The 25,100-nt window shown below is 39.8% G+C and overlaps 1 protein-coding gene and 1 long non-coding RNA gene across 3 annotated transcripts; one reads left to right on the top strand and one right to left on the bottom strand.

Annotated features, from left to right (window-relative positions):
• LOC111327144 (uncharacterized) lies at positions 1-25,065 on the bottom strand. The gene is made up of 11 exons (XM_088729999.1): positions 24,777-25,065; positions 24,198-24,392; positions 17,667-17,798; positions 12,939-12,989; positions 11,881-11,931; positions 9,999-10,902; positions 9,460-9,690; positions 7,682-9,022; positions 7,341-7,478; positions 6,574-6,673; positions 1-1,029 (listed from the first exon to the last, which is right to left on the bottom strand). The coding sequence occupies exons 1-11, from the start codon at positions 24,804-24,806 to the stop codon at positions 963-965; spliced, it is 3,240 nt and encodes a 1,079-aa protein (XP_088586125.1). The 5' UTR covers positions 24,807-25,065; the 3' UTR covers positions 1-962.
• On the top strand, positions 19,863-22,447 carry LOC148724568 (uncharacterized). 2 transcript variants are annotated; one of them, XR_015990535.1, is made up of 3 exons: positions 19,863-20,193; positions 20,880-20,988; positions 21,522-22,447. It is a non-coding gene; the product is annotated as an uncharacterized LOC148724568 (long non-coding RNA). The 2 variants fall into 2 exon arrangements; XR_015990534.1 differs by having other exon boundaries at positions 21,519-22,447.
• Positions 25,066-25,100: the final 35 nt, after the last annotated feature.

Here is a 25,100-nt window from a genome sequence, read left to right as displayed (position 1 = left end):
TAAGATAGGATAGGATAGTTTATTTATCCACATAACGCCTTGGAGCATTTAGCATACTCGTTTACAATGCGCACGTGTAATTACAAAATACTGAAAGTAATGAAAATTACTTAAGTATAAAATACTATAAATAATCATGTGAAGGGCGCAATAACAAATTCTTATTATGGTGCTTAGCGATAAATGAATGGTACAAGGTTTAATTTGTTTATTATACTTCTAAAAGTATTCACATTACCAGTAATTCTAGCATTGCATGGTAGAGTATTCCAAAGGTAGCTGGCTATGGATGCAAATGAATTAAGGCGCCATTCGCCATTAAAAAAATTTTGCTCAAGCTTAGTGCCTGACCCTCTAAGATATTAATTGACTGTACGAAGTTTAAAGAAGTCTTTAATGTAAATAGGACAAAGCCCACTGAAACTTCTTAATCCACGGGTTTATTACGAACCAACATAATGACCAGCTCCCACTTTGCTTGTTAGCTGTTGGTAGAACACTGTACCAATGCCGCAGAGGTCATGAGTGCAAATCCGGTACAGGCCTGCGCTTTTTTCAGGACTTTTTTCCTATTGCTCAGGTAGTTTTCGTTATTGCGAAGATCGCTTACATATTAATTTCTTAATCCGCAGTTCACATACACGATTCTCATTTATTCCGGCACAGTCATGTGCTTGATTCGTTACATCTTTAAACAGAAGCATCGTAAGGCTTACTGATTCGGCTCCATTGTAGAAGCCATCAATCACACTTGAATTCATCTAGTGTCAACTTTGATGGCACCAGTATCTATTTTTTAGCTACTTGTCATTTACGATCTGTAAAGCAAAACCTAGGATAACTATATTCAAACAAAAGTTCTTTGTTTACGAGCAGCGGATGGCGCATAGCACATCATGTCATACAATGTGTTGTTCTCGTCTAAATGCTTTCCTTTGCCACCTGGTATGTGCTCAATTTTCTTATTCATCAGTTGTTGCAGCGGTTAAACCTCTTTGTGGATCAACACTCGGCCCAGCCTCCAAACACCTGAAAATAATTTCCAGTGTTACTGTTACGGCGATAGATTTTCGGGTACACAAATATGGTAACTTTAATGATCCAATACGTAAAAACTGAAACGAAGGATGTAAAGTGTTGTGTTGTTTTAACTCAACCATTTATTTAGGACCACAGTAATACATACAGCAAAACGGCGGTAAAGATACTGCACGTGACAATTCACGTTATGTAAACAACGCGTAACCAAGAAATTGTGCCATTATGTAATCGCACAATGAGATACTGTTACAGCCCCCTCTCTTTAACAAAACAACCTATAACGATTTTGTATAAATGATATTAATAACTGATGATCGTGTCCATGCCTATTGCCAATGTTCATGTCATGATGTTGAAAATGTTCAGGTATCTAAACATCTAGTCTGTTAGGGGGTTTTGAGGTACGTCCAGATCTTGTCGTATAGGTTTGGCCGTCCTGAGGTGGGGTAGTTGGGGTGTCTTGCGATGCTGCTTTCTCAGGAACAGATGATGGTGGGTCTTTGATACTGTTGTCCTTTACCTCGGGTCTAGGCTTCAGCTGTGATCGAGTGCGACAGTAGATACCTTCGGTTCGATCGTTCTTAACAATGTAGGATCTCGGTTCTTTCGCAGGCCTGACGACTGTTCCTTGTTCCCATCTTTTGGTGTGGTGGTCATAGATGTTGATGGGCTGAGCTGGTCGGAATGGTTGTAATGTCGGTCCAACAGCTTTGTCGTGGTAGAATGCTTGTAACTTTTGTCGCTGATACAGCTCTTCCTTAGTCTTGCTGTTGCTGTCGTTGACACTTACACGCTTGGGCATTGGTAGAGTTGTCCTTAGCTTGCGGTTGTTTAGTAGTTCAGCTGGTGATTTTAGGTTGCTGCTGATAGGTGTTGTACGGTATGATAACAATCCAAGATAAGGATCTTCTCCTTCGTTGTCACATTTCTTGAGAATATTCTCTACTGTCTGAACCATGCGTTCCGCAGAGCCGTTGGACTGAGGGTACATTGGTGAACTGGTGACATGTTCTACTCCATAGGTTTCCATGAAGTCGCAGAACTCCTGTGATGCGTACTGAGGGCTATTGTCTGTAGTAAGACGTTCGGGTATCCCATATTCGGCGAAAATGCTTTCAGGTGGTTGGAAACTTGCTGTACTTGTCCAATATCAGGAGGTACTGGTTTCCTCTGAATTCGAATAAGTCTGAGCTGAGCATCTGCCATGGGTAGCAGGGTGGTTCAGGCTGTAGAATTGGTTGTTTCTGTGGCTTCCTTTGCTATGCTTGGCAGGTTGCACAGTCTTGGACAAAGTTGGTGACATCTCTGGTGATGCCTGGCCAAAATACTGCTGATCTGGTTCGCAAAAGGCACTTTTCCTGTCCGAGATGTCGTTGGTGAATGGTGTTGAGAGTATCATGCATGAGTGTGGTAGGCACAACTATCCGCTCTTGCTTCAGGATGAGGCCGTCCTCAATGGTGAGTTCCTCGCGGAAGTTCCAGTAGTCATGGAGTGTTTGAGGACATTTCTCTCTGTTTGCGGGCCATCCTTCATGTATTACGTTGCGGAGTTTGCTTAACGTTGGGTCGCTGGCTATTTCGTTGCGAATCCGTTGAAGCTTTATCGATGACGCTGGAAGGTTCTTTGTGACCTGGTGGATGTCCAGCTGTGGGAATTCTTCGTTGGGTGAGGCTGGTTGTGGTGATACCCTCGAGAGGGCATCGGCAATAGGTACTTCAGCTCCTTTGACATAACTTATGGTAACATTATACTTCAGTGCTCGTAGTACAAACCTTTGTAATCTTGCAGGGCAGTTGCTGAGTTTCTTCTTGAAGATTGCTTCAAGTGGCTTGTGGTCTGTGTGAATTGTGCAGGATTTGCCGTAGATGAAGTAATGGAACCTTTGAAGTCCCCAAACAAAGCCGAGTGCTTCTCGTTCAATGTTGCTGTAATGCTGTTCAGTTTCGGTGAGGGCTTTAGAAGCATAGTATACAGGCTTTCCGTCTTGTAGTAACACAGCGCCGAATCCCTTCAGTGAAGCGTCAGTTTCGATGACGGTTTCTGCGTTCGGGTCGAAGTATCTAAGTACGCCGAGTGATGAGACTTCTTTCTTAACTTCGGTGAAGGCTTGGTCGTGCTCAGGTCCCCAGGAGTAGACCGTGTCTTTCTTTGTCAGATCTCTCAGAGGTGCTGATAGGGTGGCTAGGCGTCCAGAGCATCTTGTCAGATAATTGGTTAGACCGAGGAAGCTGTGTAAGCTTTTGACGTCCTCGGGGGGCTCCGTGTTGAGGATCGCAGACACCTTCTTGTTGTCGGGCTTGATGCCTTGTGGCGACCAGGTGTGGCCAAACAAGCTAACTTCCTTGCACTTAGTTGTAGTTTCTCTTTGTTGAACTCAACACCTTTTACTCGTGCTCGCTCCATTAACTTCCTGACGTTCTGATCATGTTCTTCTTCTGTCCTTCCGTATACAAAGTTGTCATCAGCAATACCTGTGACTCCTGTAAGTCCTTCAAGGGACGAGTCGAGTTCCCTTTGGAAAATGTCTTGTGAGACATTTAGTCCAAATGGCATCCGAGTGAGCCTGTATCGTCCGAATGGCGCGTTAAAGGTGGTGAGCAGGGAGCTTTCTTTGTCGAGCGGTACGTGCCAGTACCCTTTTGTCGCATCAATGACACTGAAATATTTTGCATTGTGTAGCTCAATAATCACGTCATCGACTGTTCTCATGTGGTAGTGCTCTCGCTTTATACATTTGTTAACGTCTCGTGGGTCAAGATACACTCTCAACTTGGTTATCTCTCCGTTGTCGTTGACGGTTTCGCTAAGTACTACGCTGTTAATCCAGTCAGCGGGTTCGTTAACTGGTACGATGACTCCGAGTTCCTCCATGTTGTCGAGCTCAGCATTGAACATTTCACGCAAGTGTACAGGAACTGCTCTAGGTTGGTGCACAACTGGCTCTGCTCTAGGGTCTAAAGTGATGTGGTATGGCGTCATTTTGAAGGTACCTCTGCCTTCAAAACAGTCCTTACATTCTTGTACAAGTTTATCCTTCGTAAGAGGACGTTTGTCGTGAGGTTTGGTAGCTGAAGTTGTACGTTTACTATCTGCTTGAATGCTACAATTGATCGTAACAAGTCCTAGTTCCTCACACGTCTTTAATCCTAGCATGGCCAGTCCTTGCACATTGGTTACTGTGAAGGGTACTTCCTTTATCTTGCCTTTGTAGTGGATAAACAGCTGGCAGGTACTCATGCATTCAATCCTTTGGCCGCCATAGGCTGTGAGAATCTGGGGTGGTCCAAGTGCTTTATCACTGGGAAAGGCGATAATCTTGTCAAACTTTGTTTTAGATATCACGTTAGTTTCAGCGCCTGTATCTATTTTGCATACTATCGGGGTAGTTTTCTTGTGGTAGGGTTTGGCGGTGACGTGACTGTGATTTCAACTTTGCTGCGGTTGTCGTTGTTGTTTACGTTGTCAATTTCAAGTGATCCTAGAAACATATCATTATTCTTCGAGTCGGAGCTGTTTTCTTGTTTGCTGGCTGCATGGTTCTGTATTCCGTGTACATGGTTTCTTTTCTGGCAAACCTTACTGAAATGACCGCGTTTGTGGCAATAGTGGCACTCAGCACCACTGGCAGGGGCACTTTTTGTCGCTTGTGTGTGGCTCGCTGCCGCATCGATTGCAAAGTTTGTCGTGTCTTTGTTTACGGTTGACTTTGTTGTCTCTTTGACTTCTCTGCCTAGTCTTAGCATTCCCTCTGGGTCGGTGTAGTGAGTTGACCTGCATGTCTGTTTCGTTTGACATCGCTTGTAGTTGTAGCTTCGTAGCTTCATCAGTACGAGCGATTTCTCTGGCTTTCTTGAGCGTGAGATAATTTCCCTCGGAGATACATTTATTTCGCACGTTGCCAGAATCAGCGCCGAATACGAGGGCGCCTCGCAGCAATTTGTCCTGGAGTTCGGACGAGTAGCCACTGTTTTGGATAAGCAGCTTAGCTTCTTTCAAGAAATCATCGAGGGGTCGTCCGTTTTGTCTCAGGTTTCGAAGATAGAAGCGGTTAAGGATTCGATTTGACTGTGGTTTTACGTGTTCCTCGAATCGCTTCCAATTTTCATCGAACTTTTTTGCGGCTTCTTGGCTTAAATTCCATGTGTTGAATAGGTCGAGACCATAATCTCCGGTCCAAAGCAGTACGTATCTACATCTTTGTTCGGTTGAACGGGCTTTAAGTGGGCCATCAAATAAAAACTCGCATTTCTGTCCAGAGCGCTATAGTCGTTGTGGTAAGTCGGGTCCGTGAGTCCAGTCTATTTTCGGCGTTTCGAAAACCTACTAGGTCGCTCCTTTCTTGTCCTTAGATGCTAGTCTTGAGTTTATCTTCGATTCTAGTGGGGTTTTCGACCTTTTAGTCTCAAATCCCGCACCTGACAACCATGTAAAGTGTTGTGTTGTTTTAATTGAACCATTTATTTAGGACCACAGTACACATACAGCAAAACGGCGGGAAAGATACTGCACCTGACAATTCACGTTATGTAAACAACGCGTGACCAGGAAATTCTTCCATTATGTAATCGCACAATCAGATACTGTTACAAAGGATACAATGACCGACTGACCTTAACTGCCTTATAGTGAAAATAAATAAGAGTCATTGAGCGATTATAAGCAACATGAAACTACAAACTATTTTGAGGCGACAGACAATCAACGAACCTAATAACAACAAAAACGATAACAACAACTACTACGTACCTCTATCCCGACTCTGGGTGAACAACGTTGAAGGTATAAGAAATCTTACAAAATAACCTAGTGCCAACATAAAGCTCGAGCACTGCTCGCACCGACTATGCTTTTTTCTACTCTTGACTGCGCACGCACAGTGACGTCACACGTAACGCAATGGTAACGCTTACAGTTACTCTAAATATATGTTTTGATTTCAGTTGACGTGTGTTGGCTTTTCGTCAGCAATGATATAACAAGATCGCAATAGACAGGGGAGGAAGGATCAGGTTATTAAAATGAATGGCTCTCAAAAGTTCTCTCGAATAATTTTCTATTCAAGTGCCTCTCTCCCTCCCCCAAGGGTAATTTCACATCTATTATTCTTGCTGCTTAGATGCTTTGGTAAACAGAATAGCCACCACACGTAGGTCCAGGATGGAGTGTTAGCAGATAGCTCTGGTCGATTAGTTAGATCCCTTAACATCTTGGAAAACGAGGGCTATAGACACTAATGACTCTTGAGTCGCTTCCACCATGTTGCTTTTTTCATGTAACTCCGTTGGCGGTAGAATCTAGCTAGTTTCAAAGAGGTGAAGGTTAGAACTTCGTTGAAGCCTTAAATGATTTTGAGAATTTTCTTTTTCTGCAATTTGTTCCTCTACAGTTCACCCGTGAATATCATCCGTTGTCCATTCCATCTAATGATAGCCTGACAGCAGTAGCCTTCAAAATATGGGCCATATTAATGTTCCAGTATCCTGGTTGGATTCTCACTTGAATGAATTAACTTCTGAAATACTTAAACGTACCTTTGACTGGCAGTCGCGGCTGGCGTTGCCATATTGAGACTGGTTTTATCTCCCGCCACGCAGACGTGACCTTTCATATAATTCAGGTGATAATGGATTACTGTAACAAGAGGTAAAAGTAAAAAGTCAGTGGTTACTTGAAAATGTCTCTGACTTAAGCTTTGCACCGCACTCTCCAACTGTGCTACCTTTTGTATCCCAGAATATATCGGTATCTAAGCTCTCTATAACCTTAAGCAATTGATTGATACCTTGTAAAACATACTGTTGATAGGAATGAAGAGGAATTAAACCAGCAGATGCAGTGTTTCGATATCATATCAAGGAATGTCTGGTCCCAAATGAAGAGGATGAACTTTTAAATCTTAGAAGTAAAGAGGTATTTTGAAAACGCAAACATCTGATGTGCTACTGAGATTATTTTTTTTCACGGCTAAAGTATATAGCTTCCCATGAAACCACTTGGCAGTAGTGACATTTGATCGAGAGAAATTTAAAGAAGTGCTTGATATGCTAACATCCCTTTTTGTCTGGAACCATGATGACAATTTTATGAAGAATAGAAGTTGGCCGTCCGCATATCCATTTCATTTTCTTCGCATATACAAAGAGGCGTGAAAGTTATAACCAAGGGAAACGCATGAATGAACACAACTTCAAAAACCCGAAAATGTATATTGAAAAGAGTTTTGATTAACGAGTATAGCTTAGAGCTTCTGATACATCTTTGGGTTGATGTGTGAATAATTCATCCTAAAATGTCTCACCCGTATTGCCTCGCTGCTCTTTTGTATGTCTCTGTATCACCTCTGTTTGTGATGAATCCGTAACAAAGCTTCTCACGTCAGAACTGTTAGCATTTGAGTCGTTTGTTGTTGGTAGAACCATCATTTGATTGGCCTCAGCTGAAAGATTAATGGCGAGGAGGAGTCATCGCTATTGCAATTTACATAGTTATTGGAACACATTGTTCGAAGTTAGAGTTGTGTCAATTTCATCTATTTCACGGAAAGAAATATTACTTATTTTTAAACAGTAGATGTCGTCCCTTGCATTAAAAGGCATGCAAAAAACCATGGGTCACCTTGATGACAGAACATGTGCTAACCTGCTGTTTCTGCATCAGGCATAAAGGAACCTCCTGCACTTGAGTCTGCAAGAGCTATGAAATCATCACTCTCAAGACAAATCGATTCTGATCTCCATCTGTGGATCAAACGAAGTTTGACAACTGTGCCTGCTTTTGCCAAGCTGCGCAATTTAAGGTGACTTGATGCAATCTTCTCTCTTCCTAGGTCCACTCCCTCTCCGCCCAATTCCTGCATTACATACTCTAAGGCTTTGCGTATATTTTCCTTCTGCGTTGCATAAAGAGTCACACGAATGCTTCCACCAATACCATACTCTCTTTTGACAACAACGGGCAGAGAGGCCATTGGAAGGTTGTCGATAACTTCGGTGGCGGGTGCTGGTAGTGTGATCTCTGATTCAAATGCTCCTATTCGGCGAAGCTTTCCATCAATGTGAACATACGCAATTGCTTCCAGTTGTAATTCCTCCTCGGACTCTTTGCTGATCCAAAAAAGCTGTGAAAAGATTTCTTTTGACTTGTCGTACCTCAACACATCGTCACCTTGAATACCTGCTGAACTACTTGGGTCCTTCAGTTCAAATCTCAAGAATCGTGTCGGATCAAATTTGGCAAAAGCTATTAGGCCCAAAGCAACGTTGTGGAAGTCACTAAGGAACGCTTCCTCATAGTCCTGTCGGTCGGACATGATGCTTTTCAAGTGGATCGAGAAGATGCGCAATCTTTCTTGCAACCTTAAAGCATCAGAACCGGCTGTTTCAAAATGTTTCTCCAAAAATTCCAACATTCTGATAATCATAACAGATTTGCCCCAATTGCTTATCTCGTTTTCTGTGATTTGAGATTGGTCTTCATTATTGCTGCGGCATAAACATTCAAGAATAGTGCTTACTGCTGTAAAAAGCCTGAGTATGTGTTTTTTTTCTACAGCATCTTGAATTTCTGAATTGATTTTTGTGAGAGTTACATCTTCGGAGATTCCTATCATTCCATTCTGGATCTGTGGTATATTTTCATCTTTGAAGATTTCTTTGACGGCTTGAATTAAATGTGGGATAATAGGTAGGAAATGTCTTGGCATGCGAATTTTCCTATATTGGCTGGAAACCTCTTTGGAAATTCTATCGTGGGTCACAAGGATTTCTGAGTGGTTTTCCGTTGAAGCTGCAAACTCCAGATCTCCCTTAGAATTTGCCATTTCAATACAACAGTCACGAAAAACGGATCCGCAGAGATACTTGATCTCGTTGATCAAGTATATCTCCATGTCAACATCATTGTGTTCCAAACGATCAATCCTGGTGGCCAGTTCTCTCAAATGTCTGATGTGCATTTGTCCCCTTTCTTTCACTTTGTATGCTAGAGATTCAATCAAAAGGTACAATTGTGGTCATTGTGGGTTTGATGAAGTCAAGAAAAGGTCTTTTGGGGTTACAAAACGACTTGATCAACTAACTAGGTACGAATCATCCTAGCCTAGAACAAAACGACTGGGTATGAAATGATCGTGGATACGAAACGACTGGTAACCAGGAAAACGAGACCGCTATGCACATAGAGTGCAATTTTCTGATCAAATTTTAGAATTAGGGGATCCGAAGGGCAAAGATGCTTTAGAAAAAACATAATTTACGTCTTCAATGTTTCAACTATTAATGGATGTACATTCGGAATGGTCAGATGATGGGAATCGCTAATAAACAGAATATTGATCTAAAAAGTCATACTGCCTTAAAATGTCAGTTTTTCGAATTAACTAGTGGTCATATCCTGCAATTTATCGACATCTTACTAACCTTTAGGCTCCAGCTCTCCGAGCGTTTTCCGCAAAAACGCAGGGTCAGCGTCATCCCCTTGCTTCTCACTCCAGTTTTGCAAAATAACTTCCAGCTGTTTCTCCTCGTTTTGCCAGCAAGAGACAACTTGTCTCCTCAATTCCATGGACAACTCAAGTTTTTGGGCAACAGGCTGAAGGTTGTAAATGAGGTTCTCTATTCCTAGAATTTCTTTCACGTAGCCACACAGATCTGTAGAGGGATCACAGAAAGAAAACTCTTCGTGACGTAAAGAAAAAACCAAAATGCGTGGTTGATTAGTTATGATTATTCTCTGGATGCAATAGAATGCTTCTTGAAAGCACTTTAGCAAAACAGTACCCTTGATTTCCAGCATTCTCAAATAAATGAATCATCACTAACACCCATCAGTTTAAGATGGGAACAAATAATCTTAATAAGCAAAACAATAGGAATGAAAAAAAAAAAAAAAAAAAAAAAAAAAACACACAGCCGGTCAAAGAATGAAAACTTGTTCCCGTTCTTATACTGAAGCTTACCCAGTTGACAGAAGCGGTCCTCCCGCACATGTCCATACTGGCCTTGAACAAGAATCTTTCCACACAGAATCTTGTCATTTGTACAGCAACTTTGCAGCGGCAGCTTAATGGCATGTCCAGTACTCCACCATACCGACGACTCAACGGTTAATTCCCAACTCTTCCGCTGGTTGTTCGCCGGTTTGTAGTCTTGTCCAAGTTGAATGGAGACATCCAGGGTTTCCTTATTGTAGATGTAGTTTGTTTCCTTTTGAACCGTAGATCCAAGCTCTTTAAACCCATTACTCTTCAGCTTTGTTAAAACAGATTCATTGTGTTCTCTGTAGTACTTCTCCTGGTAGACGTCTCGGCTCATGAAAACGAGAGCGAGCTCCTCGAAAGGACTATTTTGAAAATTGCTTCTGTGCAGTGCGGACAACGTATATTTGAAAGACACGAAATTAAGCCGCGCCACAAGTTCTTTTGAATTAACCCAGATCGATCCCAACAGCACAGCAATCAGCGAAAATCCTTTAATTTCTGTGCTCACCGCGTTTTTACTGGAGTCAAACGTAGATATTTCAGTGATATCTTCCCAAATGATGTCTTTACTTCTGTTTTTTCTCCCATGTAGTACGAACAGGTTTTTGAATTTGTCCCTGTACTTTTCCAAAGTGATTCTCAAAGTCAAAGATTTGTTAAATGTTTGGCCGTTTGGCTGGCAATTGATAACACTTGCACCAAAAATAAGATCATTCTCAAGTCCGCTTTGGAATATCATCCTACAGTACTTAGAGGGCTTTTGTAATCTAAGCTTGATAGTCACAGATTCGTCAACAGCTTGTGGGGGCCATGTAAGTTCAACGCCATTCATTTTCAGTGTGCCACCCTCACTAGACACAACATCTGTAGAAGCTGTGGTTCCCTTCAATGGAATTATATGAGTTATGGGAAAAACTTTTCAAGTTATCAAGGTTTGTGTTTTACCATATAAATCTACCAAGTCAAATTCCTTCAGTACGGAGCTTGGTTTGTCTTGTTTAACATACATTCTGATTAGTTCTCGAGCAAACCCTTATTGTTCTCACAAAAACAGGGTCAAACAGGACACTTTCTGGATTATTGTTCGTTCGGCTCTACATGGTATAACTTAAAAGGAAACGCACGCACACGCACACACGCACACACATCTCTTTAATAAGCTCATATGATTTTCAATCGTTCCCTTTTTGTAATAAACCCTTATCCTTCAAAATCACCCATTGCACCTTAACTTCGTTGCTTCAAAACACGCATTTAGACACCCTCGTTTGCGACAAAGGGTCTGGCTTTCTAATTCATATATAAAATATAGCGACAAGCACTGCACAAACCAAGATTGTGAAAAAGCTGTGTAACTTCATCAGGGAATTTTTACAAGTTGGGAAAATCACCTTGCCCACATACAAATTAGAAACAAGATATCTATTTTCGACTTGTAGGCACATTTGGAAGGAAGTGAAGAACATGCGGAGGTGTGAGTCAAGTGTTGTGAATGCGTGACATTTTTTCAGACGCTACACACGGTACAAGTATGTGATGTGTTTGGGGCAAGAGAAAATAAGAGGGTAAATTATTTCATCTTGTTTTGGGGGCCACAGATTAAGTCATAAAACATCTTTAAGTCTTACTTCATCAAAGTCACGAACCAGGCAAATCTGTTAAAATGGAGCGGCCGTATTAACGAAGCGGCTCCACAGAAAGGACACATAAAAAGGACTACTAATGTAATTAGTATGTGATGTGTCTAGGGCAACAGAAAACAATAGGGTTAGTTATTTTCTCTTTCTATTTCCTCTTGTTTGGGGGGTCACAGATTAAGTCACAAAATGATTTGAGCCCTGAGCCGCTCATAAAGTCTTACCTCATCAAAGGAATGATATGAACCAGGTAAAGCCGTATTAATGGAACAACTCTAAAAAAGGAAACATAGAGATCTATGAGTAATTTTCAGTTTGGCCTGTTTGTCGTTTGCTGCATGTGTTTTTTGTTTATTTCTGAATATACTTGCTCTGTTGAGGGCTTTATTACATTGTCTAATGGCTCGGATGACATTGATCCAACAGAGGGTTAAGCTAACAATCAGAGAGAGAATAGAAATTGCTGTATGTAAGTTTGCTGAAAGTGGGGTGGCAGATTTTCCACGTGGACGTGCAGTCCCTTGTAATTTTAAATCAAACTCTCGAGCTCGCTGTGCGCAAGATTGATTTTGAGGTCAAGCGTTTGATTTTAGACCAAATCGCGCTTAACTCAGTTCAGTTACCATTACAATAACATACATGAAAAAATTACATACTTCTGATTAGCTGAAAACGAGTGCATTTATTTACAAAATAAACTGCACTCTTGTCACTCTTCCCTGGAACAACGAAATTCTTCATCTTGAAGGATTAAAAAGGAGGCTTTCTGACCTCTTAAGATGGCGCTGTATACTTTTTCGAAAGCTTAAAATACTGTCTGGTTCGTACTCGTCGCCATTTGTTCCTGCTAACATCTCTCAAAAATTTTCGGGAAGCTTCTCGAGGGCAGCAGCAGGTCCGTTCATTACATAAAAATTTCCATTGACCTGCTATGCGCAGAGCTCTTCAAACCTTTTTAATTTTATTCTTATTACTTCTTTTTCATCAGGGTATTTTTTCAAGTTGGGAAAATAACCTTGTTTATTTACAAATAAGAAATAGGATGCCCATTTTCGACTTTTAGGAAAATGTGAAGCAATTGGGTAAGATTCGCAAAATGGGAGTGAGGAGTTGTAGATACTTGACATTTTTTTAGATGCCTCACCCGGTACGAGTGTGTGATGTGTTTGAGGCAAGAGAAAACGAAAGGGTTTGTTATTTTCTCTCTTTATTTCAACTTGTTTGGGGATCACAGATTAAGTCACAAAATGATTTGATTCTTGAGTCGTTCATAAAGTCTTACCTCATCAAAAGAATGATATGAACCAGTTGAAGCCGTATTAATGGAGCGACTCTACAAAAGGAAACATAAAAATCTATGAGTAATTTTCAGTTTGGCCTGTTTCTCGTTTGCTGCATGTACTTTTTGTTTATTTCTGAATAAACTAGTTCTGTTGAGGGCTTTATGACATAGTCTAATGGCTCGAATGACATTGATCCAAATGAGTGTATTTTTTTTTGTAGCGCGAACGTAAAGTTGTAACCCCGGTGAAAATTACAAATGGCGCGCGAACACTTTGGAAATTTCGTGTCTTTTACTTTCTTTGATGCCTTTCATGTACTTTTAAATTATTACTTAGTTCTTATTAACCGAGCGGGGGATCTGTATGGGAGAATCTTGACCGAGGTCGCCAGTACAGACCGAACGCAGTGAGGTCTGTGGCGACCGACGCTCGGTTAATAAGATGTTTATTATATGGCTGTCTTATATGCCAATTTTTTTATATTCTTTGTACCTTTTTTTTCTAGACCGGTCTAGATGCTGGTCTAGATGGGAAAATCTAGACCGCTTTCAATATTGTTTTCAGCCAATCAAATTCGTGAATTCGGTAGTTCCCAGTTCTTGTAAGACACAGCCATATAATAATAAGAAATAATGATTTCTCTCTTAATTATGGGGAAATATAAAAGCAATTGTAAGTTTTTCAGAAATTACTAACGGGCTACGGGCTCGTGCGGTTTTTTTTGTCTCTGAAAAACTTTGCCTGTACTTATTTACACTAAATTGTATTCGAAATCACGTCATTGCCTATACTTAGCGCACTGGAAAAAATATTCTGAATTGATTGTGATAGTGATGATAGAACAAGAAATAGAAACCTGAATGAATCTTTCCTTTTACGAAATGTTTAAATGTGTCATTGTTTTTCTTTAAAATGCTACATTTTTTTAAAGTTGTGCCGATGCCTTAAAAAAAGGATTAAAAGAATTCCTCTTTCCAACAAAAGGGGAAGGAAAATCGCATTGCACTTGAAAAATAAATCTGGAAAGCCATTTTCACCTCGTTTGTGAACCGCAAAGCTCAAAAGTATTGCGAGCGGTGCTGAGTCGAGTTAAGTTCTAGGAAAGGCAGGAATCAGAGAAAAAAACGCCGCCATGGCTGATTATGGCAGAAATGCCACTTCATTTAAAAGTTGTGGTGGCAGGTGCAATAATCCATCCAAACAGCGCTATAATCTGTGGTACATCAGCGGGTTCGAGAATCCAAGATTCAAGCGCTAGCTGTGCTGCTAACATCGAAAGGCCAAGAGGCAAACCCAACAGAATTATTTCAAGCTGTTATGCAGGAAGGTATGTGAAGATGGCAAGCTCTAGGTAAGCGAGCCTAGAAATATGGTCCGACAACTTTCCACGAAGCACAAACAGTAGTGTCTGAAGTTCTTGGCCGACTACGCTTTAATACTGCAGCGTTTCGTAGCTGGTACAAGCCGCTATCTTCAAGACGGGTGGAAGACCGATCCAATGGCAAACACAAATAACGAGTAAAAATACTCAGCAATACGACACACCAAAATGTCTATTAAGTTATTTATTATCCAACACGCCTAATTGTTATTTCAGTGCTGGCGAATTTCGCTGATATTTATTTACGGGCAGGGAGTGACAAAAGTATGCGAAGCGGAGCGGAATTGGCGGGTTGTCGTGTTGTTGTTTCTATTTTCTTCAATACATGATGAAGTTTTATGGTCGTCTGGCTGCTTTTCTTCGTTCTATTTATGCATTAAAGTTGGATCAATATTCGCTTGCCATTCCCATTCTTCGTCGTCAGAGTAATGGTTTAAATTGTCTGCCTCTTTTTTTTTTTTAAACTTCAATCGAATTCGTCGCTTGTGCGTTGTGAGAAAACCTGTCTAACCGGTTCTTTGGAGTACAAACACCGCATCATATTTGTACTCGTCTTCGGCGTTATTTGTACTCTACGGAGTACAGTTGGATAATAAATGTTTAAACCTTCAAATAATTGTTCTTATATTAAACATGGAAAAAGGTGTTCCATCCAATCGTAAAGAAAAATTTTTTGGTTCGATTCAATCTTTTCCTATGATTCAATCCAATATCTAAAAAATTGATTTGATTCGATCTAATAACTAAAATATTGATTCAATCCAATACCTTAAATATTGATACGTTCTTCCTGGGCCGAGCGTGGCCAAGAGAAACAAAACTAACTGAGCACGAGAGAACGCTAAAATTATGGCGGAAGAAGAAGGATTTGACCTGGAAGTTGAGTTTATTAAGTCTCTTGTAGACGTCTTGGATAAAACTGAAATACTGTTTGAGAAATTTGACCCAGAAGCTGCAAAAGCACACGCCGAAGTTCTTGATCAAACCATTAGTTTGCTTAGGTCAATGAGGCATTAGTACAACCTTGACAAAAAGGACAAGGACAATTTGGATTTCATTGCTGCCGCCCTTTTAGATGTGCTCGTGTCACAGAGCTATAACTTTATCAACTGTAGCTGCGGATTCCGTTACGAGAGAAAGGGAAAAAGGAGAAAATCGTAGAAGACCATTTCTTAAACTTCCTGTTGAGGTACATAAGGAACTTCGAGGACTAGCCACCTGGACAAGGATAGCAGACTTTGAAGTTTCGAGATGGACAATTCATAGAAGAGTGACAAAAGTATGGCCTTGAACATATGAGGGGTTTTGACAACTTATCAGATGAGGAACTCAACCAAATCATTCAAGGGTACATTTCTAACCATGGGAGGGCTACTGAATGTAACTTCACTGCAAGTTTCTTCAAGTCGATTGAGTTACGGGTTCAACGAAGAAGAATGCGAGAAAGGCCGGCGAATTTAGATCCTCAAAATACTGCCTTGAGATGGGATGTTATCGTAAGGCGCAGGAAGTACTAGGTACCTTGACCAAATTCTCTCTTGCATCTGGACAGACATCACTCTTTGATTCGCTCTTTTTTCACTCTTTAACGTCAGTGGGTTCTCCTACCACTGACCACCTGTCTAATGTACTTAACAAAAAGGACATACACCTCCTTTTCTCTAAAGTATGCAGTGGAACTTTCTGGTGAGAACAACGTTTGCCCATACGTAACTATGATCTTCGCAAAACCACTCTTCGAATGTAATCACGTGATCTTGCGTATTTTTGTGATTTAGCTGCAAACAAATTTAGATACGCTCTAACGCAAGTCCTCATTGTGTGATCGTTATGAAAATGATTTTCCATGTGTGCAATTTATAACGTTTATGTATAATGCACGATTCTCGCGGTAGAGAGCGCTATTTATGCAATAGCGAGAATCAGACCTGAAAAAAAAAAAAAAAATCAGGCCTTTACGGGATTCGAACCACTGACCTCTGCGATACTAGTGCAGCGCTCTACCAATTGAGCTAACAAGCCAACTGGGAGCAGGCCGTTAAGTTGATTCATAATAAACCCGTGATGTTAAATCAGATACAATGGATTCGAACCACTGACCTTTGCGATACTGGTGCAGCGCTCTACCAATTGAGCTAACAAGCCAACTGGGAGCAGGCCGTTAAGTTGATTCATAATAAACCCGTGATGATAAATCAGATACAATGAATAGATGAATATGAACTTCATATATTCATTGTATCTGATTTATCATCACGGGTTTATTACGAATCAACTTAACAGCTTGCTCCCAGTTGGCTTGTTAGCTCAATTGGTAGAGCGCTGCACTAGTATCGCAGAGGTCAGTGGTTCGAATCCCGTAAAGGCCTGATTTTTTTTCAGGTCTGATTCTCGCTATTGCATAAATAGCGCTCTCTACCGCGAGGATCGTGCATTATACGTATCTACAACCGCAGTTCAAATATATGAACTTCATATATTCATTGTACCTGATTTATCATCACGGGTTTATTACGAATCAACTTAACGGCCTGCTCCCAGTTGGCTTGTTAGCTCAATTGGTAGAGCGCTGCACTAGTATCGCAGAGGTCAGTGGTTCGAATCCCGTAAAGGCCTGATTTTTTTTCAGGTCTGATTCTCGCTATTAATTGCATAAATAGCGCTCTCTACTGCGAGGATCGTGCATTATACGTATCTACAACCGCAGTTCAAAAAATATATGAACTTCATATATTCATTGTATCTTATAACGTTTAATAAATTGTATAGGGAACATGACCCAACTCTCAGTTCTCCAGATAAAATAATTTATAAATTTCTTAAAAAATAAAAATGCTGCTGCGAAGTCAGGTTTAAAAGTTCTTCGCGCATGAAAATTTGCGATTCTACGTCCACAAGTATACGAATTATGGACCTTTTTTTTTCCACTTATACCTAGTATCGACAATTCTCTTCAGTGTCTGATACCCACAGTAGTTAAATATAGTTAATCAAAATTGTTTTTAACTTTTAGCTGCAAACAAATTATCATTCAGGGCTGACCCGCAGTGAGGTTTTTGCTCTCGCTAATGATAAAAAGAAACTAGAAAGTCAACCTTAGGATCCAGTCCAACTCTTCTTTGTCATTATGAAATGAAACAAGATAGGGAAAACATGCAAATGCGCTCCACGATATTAGGGACTGGTCATTTATTTGATCATAGTTCCCCCTTAATACTCTGTTCCCCCTGAAAACAGAGTCATCCTCCCAAAATCCTCCAACCCTCCAGTCGATACAGAATAACTGATCCCTCGTTTTGCATGCAAACAAGAAACAGCATTGTATGGGTAGAGAGCGAAGTTTCACCTGAACTCCTGACTCTGATGGCGCGTTGGATGTTTCCGGTGTCTTCCATATTTCTGATGTATAACTTATAGAGGGACAGAAGCTATCCTCTGAACAGAATTCCAACGAGTCTTCACTGCTTGAACCTCCCGTCTGAAGGAAAAGGAAAAAAAACTTGTTTTAGTTGATCAGTTTAGATAAATGATTAAAACTTCTGAGGAGAAATGTTGGGAGTGGAGAGGCAGAAGGCTGGGGTGGGGCGTTAAAAATGCATGATATGGAGAATTCGAGTTGATACTGAAAGGACTGACAACCACAACCCAAACCCCATCGAGTAATTCATTCCGAGTAAGGGTAAGAAAAAATATTATCAGATTTACATGCCGTGCGTTTCTCTCGTCAACTATCGCAAGGGAAGAGGATGGTTAACTAGCCAACCCATCCAGGATTGGTGCACCGGACTTGGGGTCGAGAGATTAGTGTGCGAGACCTGGGTGGGTCATGGATTATTAGTTTTTTACAGAACAGAAAACAAAGAGTTGCTGATGCAATTGTTACGGATTATTTAAATATCAATAGGAGTGTCCCTCATGGGACAGTTTTCGGCCCTATACTATTTTCTATTGTGGTCAACGATATCAAGGCCATTCTACCAAATCAGAATTTGCTTGTGAAATATGCTGATGATTTAACATTAAGTATTCCAGTAAAACCGCGGGCTAACAACGGCAATTCAGCAGCTGAGGAGGTCCGATCGATCGTCGCATGGACATCTGCTAACCGTATGCAACTAAACTTCAAGAAAAGGTGAGAGATGCTTTTTAGAGGCAAATCCACTAAGGCTTTATCTGCTCCTCTGGTTTCTATAGAGCGTAAGCCATGTCTGAAGTTGTTGGGTGTAACTTTTCAATCTGATCCGTGTAACTGGGATTTAAATTTTGATAATATTATATCGAAAGCCAGTAGTCCGTCTATACATCCTACGTGATTGTAAATTCAATGGACTGTGCCGGATCATTTTCATCTTCTTTTTATCAGTCTAATTCTACGTATATTTACATATGCTGTAGAAGTATGGGGCTACGCGTATTATCATAAGTATCTGAGTCGCATAGACAGGCTGTTCAAGAGACCTTTTAAGCCTGGTTACTGTAAAGAGCTTTTTTCGATTGAAAATATTATTACTCTAAAAGATAAGAAGTTGTGGGCCAAGATCCCGACAGCGATTTTACAACAGCTTTAGATGACCTTTTGCTACCAGAGCGACGTAAGAGGCACCATAATTATATTCTCTCGCTTGTCAGAACTGAACGTTTCAAGAGGACTTTTGTTAATCGATGTTTGTTTTCGTATTAGTCAGTCAGTTAGTAATTTAGTTAGTTAATTAGTTTTATACTTGCTGAGTTCATATCATTGTAACTAAACATGTTTGTTGTTTAGAGTGCTTAATAAAAGACTATTTATTTATCGTGTTGTGTTCTTGGGAAAGACACTTTACTCTCACAGTGCCTCTCACCATCCAGGAGTACAAGTGAGTACCGGCGAATTGTCAGGGAGGCCTAATGAAGTACTGGGGGGGTGGGTGGGTGGGGGTAGTGGGGTAACCTTTGGATGGGCTAACATCCCATCTAGGGAGGAGTAGTTATACTCTTAGTCACTTCATGCTGAGGAGACCAGGATAAGCTCCAGCTGTCTGGGCCTCTTGGTTCGAGTACAGACTTTACCTTTTAACATATCACAGGTGAAGATCATTATCAAGAACTTTCACAGTTTAGATTGCGTGATAAAGTGTTGTATTGAGTGGTACATGTAGTTATGTTCATGTTCTCTCTTTTACGCTGGCTAATAAAAAAAGGCTATTGAAATGCCGTTGAAGGACACCCTATGCAATTAACCCTATGATGTGGACACAAAAAATAAAATAGTACTAGGAAGGCGAAATACGAGGCACTGAGGCTGAGATTTCATTAGTGGGAATGGAGAATGAGCAATGCCGGTCTGCTAAATTCACTCTTATGCCCAAGTCACGTAAGTAACAGCCGATAGAATGTCGCTTTCTCTTATTCATCAGTATTCTTATAAATTCTGTCTTATTTAATTTGTGCTAAGGTCGTTTGTTGCCAATAGCTATCTCTCGTGTTACTGTTTGTAGACGGGTCGTTTATCGCTCCCGAGCGCCTCCATAGCGTAAGCGAACGATAAAACCGTAGAAGACGAGATATACTTAAAGATCGAGCACTTGGAGAGTCATCGAAGCAGATTTTTATCTTTATTTCTTTTGTTTACATTATTGTTTCATTAATATTCATATTTTCGATTATCAGGACTGATTACCTACGTCCCAACAGGTCCGGATAATCGCGGTTTGACTGTACTTTTGTCTTAGTGTTAATGTTGTTACTACAGAATACCAGGCTTAATTGTATTTGTTTTTGTCTTAGAATAAATACTGACAGCAACAACATCCTTTTTGAGCGGACAATAGAGCAGGCAATACATCAACAAGGAGGACCTGAAAAGTGTCCTTGGACAAAAGAAGTCATAGAAGGTAGCTACCAATAATCATAGCACATGCATTTCACTTTTACTGGGGTGTCATTACATCTTGTGGGTGAGCATAAGGCTTTTGCACTCAAGCATATTGATGCATATCTCCTTTATAACAAGTTGAGTTTTATTGAAGGCCTTGGCTTGAAAACATCCAGGCAAAATTGTGCTCAAAGTTGGTCAATTTGTCTATTGCCCAGCCCTTAATGATACCCCTGCTTTTAGTCTCTACCATCAATTCCTGTCTTTTACCACTTTCCCCTCAACAAAAATGTCATCATAAAACTAGCATTCAGTAACAAAGTTAGATACCATGAAACCTCTAATGTGCACCTTCATTACATGGTCAAATTTAGGACAAGGGGAGGGGTGCATTTTATAGTTTTTCCTAACTTACATATTAACTTTCCCAAATGTTATAGAAATTTAAATATGTTGCAAACTGAAATTTTCGGGTTTATTTCTTGTCTCTAGATATGAGACACTTCAGTGTAGATCCTCAAAAAAGCATACTTTACACCTTAGCAATGAATCACCAAGGACATACTGCAAATTTATATAACTTGGCAGATATTCCAAGGTGGCCTGCCCTAAATTATTATAAATTTGAAAATTGTCATTAATTTATGTGGGAATCTTTTGACAATCAGCTTCTCATGGCATTTTCATAATCATTTCTTTAAACAGCTGCCTTACAAAGATATTTCAAACATGTGTGAAAACACAGAAACTGAAGAGTGGTAACCACTATGAGGCTCATAAACAAAAAACCTGGAAGAGTGGTCACCAAAGAAAGGTATTTATTGGCTGGGATACTATTTTGAACATTTTAGTTTTCATATACCCTGCTGTTCACAAATGATGGGGTCCAACAGATGTTCAATGTTACCGGACTGAGTACACCCTCACGTACACTTGATCAATGGGAGGGAAGCTATTTCCCATTGAATGTCTTTCTTTTGGCACTTGAAAATTGGATGGCTTTGAATATAGACACATCTAAAGGACTATGTTCTTATTAGAGAAATTGTTAAATAAGTTAGGTATTCTGGTCTGTATCTAAAGCCTTCCAAGAAAATCTTTGTAAAATAAATTTGAAAAATATTAAAATGTGATGTGAGATAAATGATAGTTTGTATGCACCATTTGATGAAAAAAAAAAAACGGACAAAGAGACCCTATGTTATAACATGCTTAAGAATTCCATTCTTACAATGGGTACACACATATATGTATCAAGAGAAACTAGTGATTTGGATCATAATTTTCATTTGAAGTCCTATAACACCCTTCTCATGCCTGTTTAATTTTTTTTATGTTCTTTAGAAGTTAATGAGACAAACTACAGCCCTAGAGCTGGTCAACCGGGCCAACCAGCATGAAAAGGGAAGAGCAGCAGAGGTTCTTGTCATGGAGGCAATGAGCAGTGAAGAAAGCTGCTACGAAGATGATGATGGAAATACCTCAAAAGTAACAAAATACTCTGTGCATCACCTTCAGTGGGAAAGTAGGAGAATGAAAAAAATTGAAAAGAAACTTGACAAGGCTTATAAGAAAAAGCTCACTTCAAGAGCTAAAGAGAGAATCCCCCCAGGGTTTATGGGCAACCTTTTCTGAGATGCCCACCTACTGAAAATTTTCCAGAGTGGGCAATAATACAGTGAGAAAATTGTTTTTCTAATCAATGAAATCGAAAATGTACAAAATATCAAGCCAAGTCTAGAATGAGTTTATTTCACATGCCTGCATGAGGCTTCTTTTTCATTGAGTAATTATGGTCTCATCTAAAGTAAGTGATCGTGAATTCTTCAATGTTAATAAATTTCCTCCACATGAGATACTTTTTTCTATATAGATGTACACATCATTTTTGTATATCAAAGTTTCAGCTGCATTTTAGAGTAAGAGAACTGTTTTCTATCACTTGTTTACTAAAAGAAATTAAGGTATATGATCATATTTAGTAAGTATTACAGTTGTAATAATGTAGCAAATAACTGAGAGTTATTGCAAATTTAATTCGATTAAGAAAATTTTTCTGAATTTTAGATTGATAGGTTGAACTTATATTTTTTATTGTTAGACAAGTATCATTTCAAATAACATTTCTTAGTAGCTGGATTTGAGTACAATTTGCGAATCAATAGCTTTTTGTGTACTGTGTTACTACAGCTTGTTATATAATTTGTGTATTTGTCATACTTTTATAGTGGTAAATGTTCCATTACCTGCATGACTGAGATTATATTATACATTGATGACAGTGAAACAATTTTAATAAAGTATGTCAATCAGTAATTCAAACATTTGGACATCTCTTTTTTTAATAATTTATGAGGCTCAACCGGGATATCCTCAGCTTCATTGTAGGTTTATGTTATCTCAGGGGAACAAATGAGTTTTGAACAAAACTATTTCATCACTGCAATTTCAAACACTTTGTTATTACTTGAATGTGTGATGCTTCTTTTTCTATCAATTGCAAGGGTGCTTAAAATATCATAGGTTATTGGAATATAAATGTGGGTGTGATTAAGCAAATCAAAAGTCAGTTGAAAGTGAAACCTGCAGCTTTTAGAGGCACTTTAGGGTCACTTAATGATGAATGTTAACAAAACTTGAAATTTAAGAGAATCTGAAAGTACAACTAAAGATGAATTACAACAAAACCTGTAACTTTAAGCAGTACTTAAAGAGAAACAAAAGATTGAAGAGACCTTTAAGATGCATTTACAAGTAGAAGTTTTGGGTGACTAAAGTTGAGTTTACAAGAATTAAAAGGATTCCTAAAATCAATTAAATGGTTATTTAGGCTTGCTTTCATGTGATCTTAAAGTGTTCATGAAATGGTTATTTAGGTTTGCTTTCATGTGACCTTAAAGTGTTAACTAAATGGTTCATAAGGACACTTTAATTGACTTCGGAAAGTTCAATTAAAGATACATTTCAGAACTTTCGTAAGTCACCTAAAGATGACTTAAATACTTCTAATGTTAACCTTTAAGTTACCTTTAAGGAAACTTAATTTAGTCATTTCATCCTGTGATGCTGTAGAAGTATGGGGCTGCGCGTATTATCATAAGTATCTGAGTCGCATAGACAGGCTGTTCAAGAGACCTTTTAAGCCTGGTTACTGTAAAGAGCTTTTTTCGATTGAAAATATTATTACTCTAAAAGATAAGAAGTTGTGGGCCAAGATCCCGACAGCGATTTTACAACAGCTTTAGATGACCTTTTGCCACCAGAGCGACGTAAGAGGCGCCATAATTATATTCTCCCGCTTGTCAGAACTGAACGTTTCAAGCGGACTTTTGTCAATAGATGTTTGTTTTCGTATTAGTCAGTCAGTTAGTAATCTAGTTAGTTAATTAATTTTATACTTGCTGAGTTCATATCATTGTAACTAAACATGTTTGTTGTTTAGAGTGCTTAATAAAAGACTATTTATTTATCGTGTTGTGTTCTTGGGAAAGACACTTTACTCTCACAGTGCCTCTCACCATACAGGGGTACAATTGAGTACCGGCAAATTGTCAGGGAGGCCTAATGAAGTACGGGGGGTGGGTGGGTGGGGGTAGTAGGGTAACCTTTGGATGGGCTAACGTCCCATCTAGGGAGGAGTAGTTATACTCTTAGTCACTTCATGCTGAGGAGACCAGGATAAGCTCTAGCTGTCTGGGCCTCTTGGTTCGAGTACAGACTTTACCTTTTAACATATCACAGGTGAAGATCATTATCAAGAACTTTCACAGTTTAGATTGCGTGATAAAGTGTTGTATTGAGTGGTACATGTAGTTATGTTCATAAAATCACGCGCGTGACACGGAATATTACCCTAAAAATGATTTGCTGTTTTGAACCCTCTCTCTCTTTTACACTGGCTAATAAAAAAAGGCTATTGAAATGCGGTTGAAGGACACCCTATGCAATTAACCCTATGATGTGGACAAAAAAAATAAATAAGTAAATGGATAAATTACGTAACAAATAGCAACAAGTTATCACCTCTTTACCAACTCGTAGAGTGCTAGGTCTGCCCGGTATCTGCATTATTGTACTATTCGAGGTAACAGATAAGTCACTCTCTAAACTTGGTTCTGACGATTCTCCACGGATTGGTCGCCTCGTTTGGAGGTAGGGAATGTTTCGTTTAGTTTTGAGGGATGGAGAAAGAATGGGACGTTCTTCGCCATTATCTCCCTACAACACAGGACAAACTGGCTCAACACAAGATGACAGAAATGTATTGTAATAATGCTGACACTTTTTTTTTAATCCTAGTACTGGGAAGGCGAAATACGAGGCACTGAGGCTGAGATTTCATTAGTGGAAATGGAGAATGAGCAATGCCGGTCTGCTGAATTCACTCTTATGCCCAAGTCACGTAAGTAACAGCCGATGGAACGTCGCTTTCTCTTATTCATAAGTATTCTTATAAATTCTGTCTCAATTAATTTGTATTAAGGTCGTTTGTCGCCAATAGCTATCTCTCGTGCTACTGTTTGTAGTCGGGTCGTTTATCACTCCCGAGCGCCTCCATAGCATAAGCGAACGATAAAACCGTAGAAGACGAGATATACTTACCGTACGACAGCACCAGATTTTATTTCCCATTCTGTCGTTTGAATAACGTAACGGATAGTTGCTCTCTCTTTCGACCAACTTCCGCCCGGTGAACTGATGGAAGATAGAAGTCGAATTGTAGATTCACAAGCTTACGATTTCTTGCAAAAAATGGGAAACTTCTCCTTCTGCCCTCTCAGACGACTACGATGAAATTCGGCATCAGATAGACCTGAGATTTTATGTAGGTTTCTATTAATAGTCATCCTCGGAGACCCAGGGGCAGTGAGTCGATTTCAAGTTAAGGGCAGAAGAGCCCCTGGGGACATTGTCTTACAAGACCAG

The sequence above is a fragment of the Stylophora pistillata genome, chromosome 8 (genome assembly GCF_964205215.1).
Source record: "Stylophora pistillata chromosome 8, jaStyPist1.2, whole genome shotgun sequence".
Taxonomy (NCBI): Eukaryota; Metazoa; Cnidaria; class Anthozoa; order Scleractinia; family Pocilloporidae; genus Stylophora; species Stylophora pistillata.
Note: the sequence above shows the minus strand (reverse complement) of the source record. Positions and strands in the feature narration are given on the sequence as shown.

What these genes read in the sequence shown, in the direction of transcription:
- LOC111327144 (XM_088729999.1), bottom strand. Translation starts at nt 24,806, where the DNA reads ATGGGAAATAAAATCTGGTGCTGTCGTACG. An exon ending in AAATCTGGTGCTGTCGTACG is followed by an intron (nt 24,393 to 24,776) that starts GTAAGTATATCT and finishes CCTGTGTTGTAG; the next exon opens with GGAGATAATGGCGAAGAACG. An exon ending in CGGAGAGCTGGAGCCTAAAG is followed by an intron (nt 9,023 to 9,459) that starts GTTAGTAAGATG and finishes TTGAATCTCTAG; the next exon opens with CATACAAAGTGAAAGAAAGG.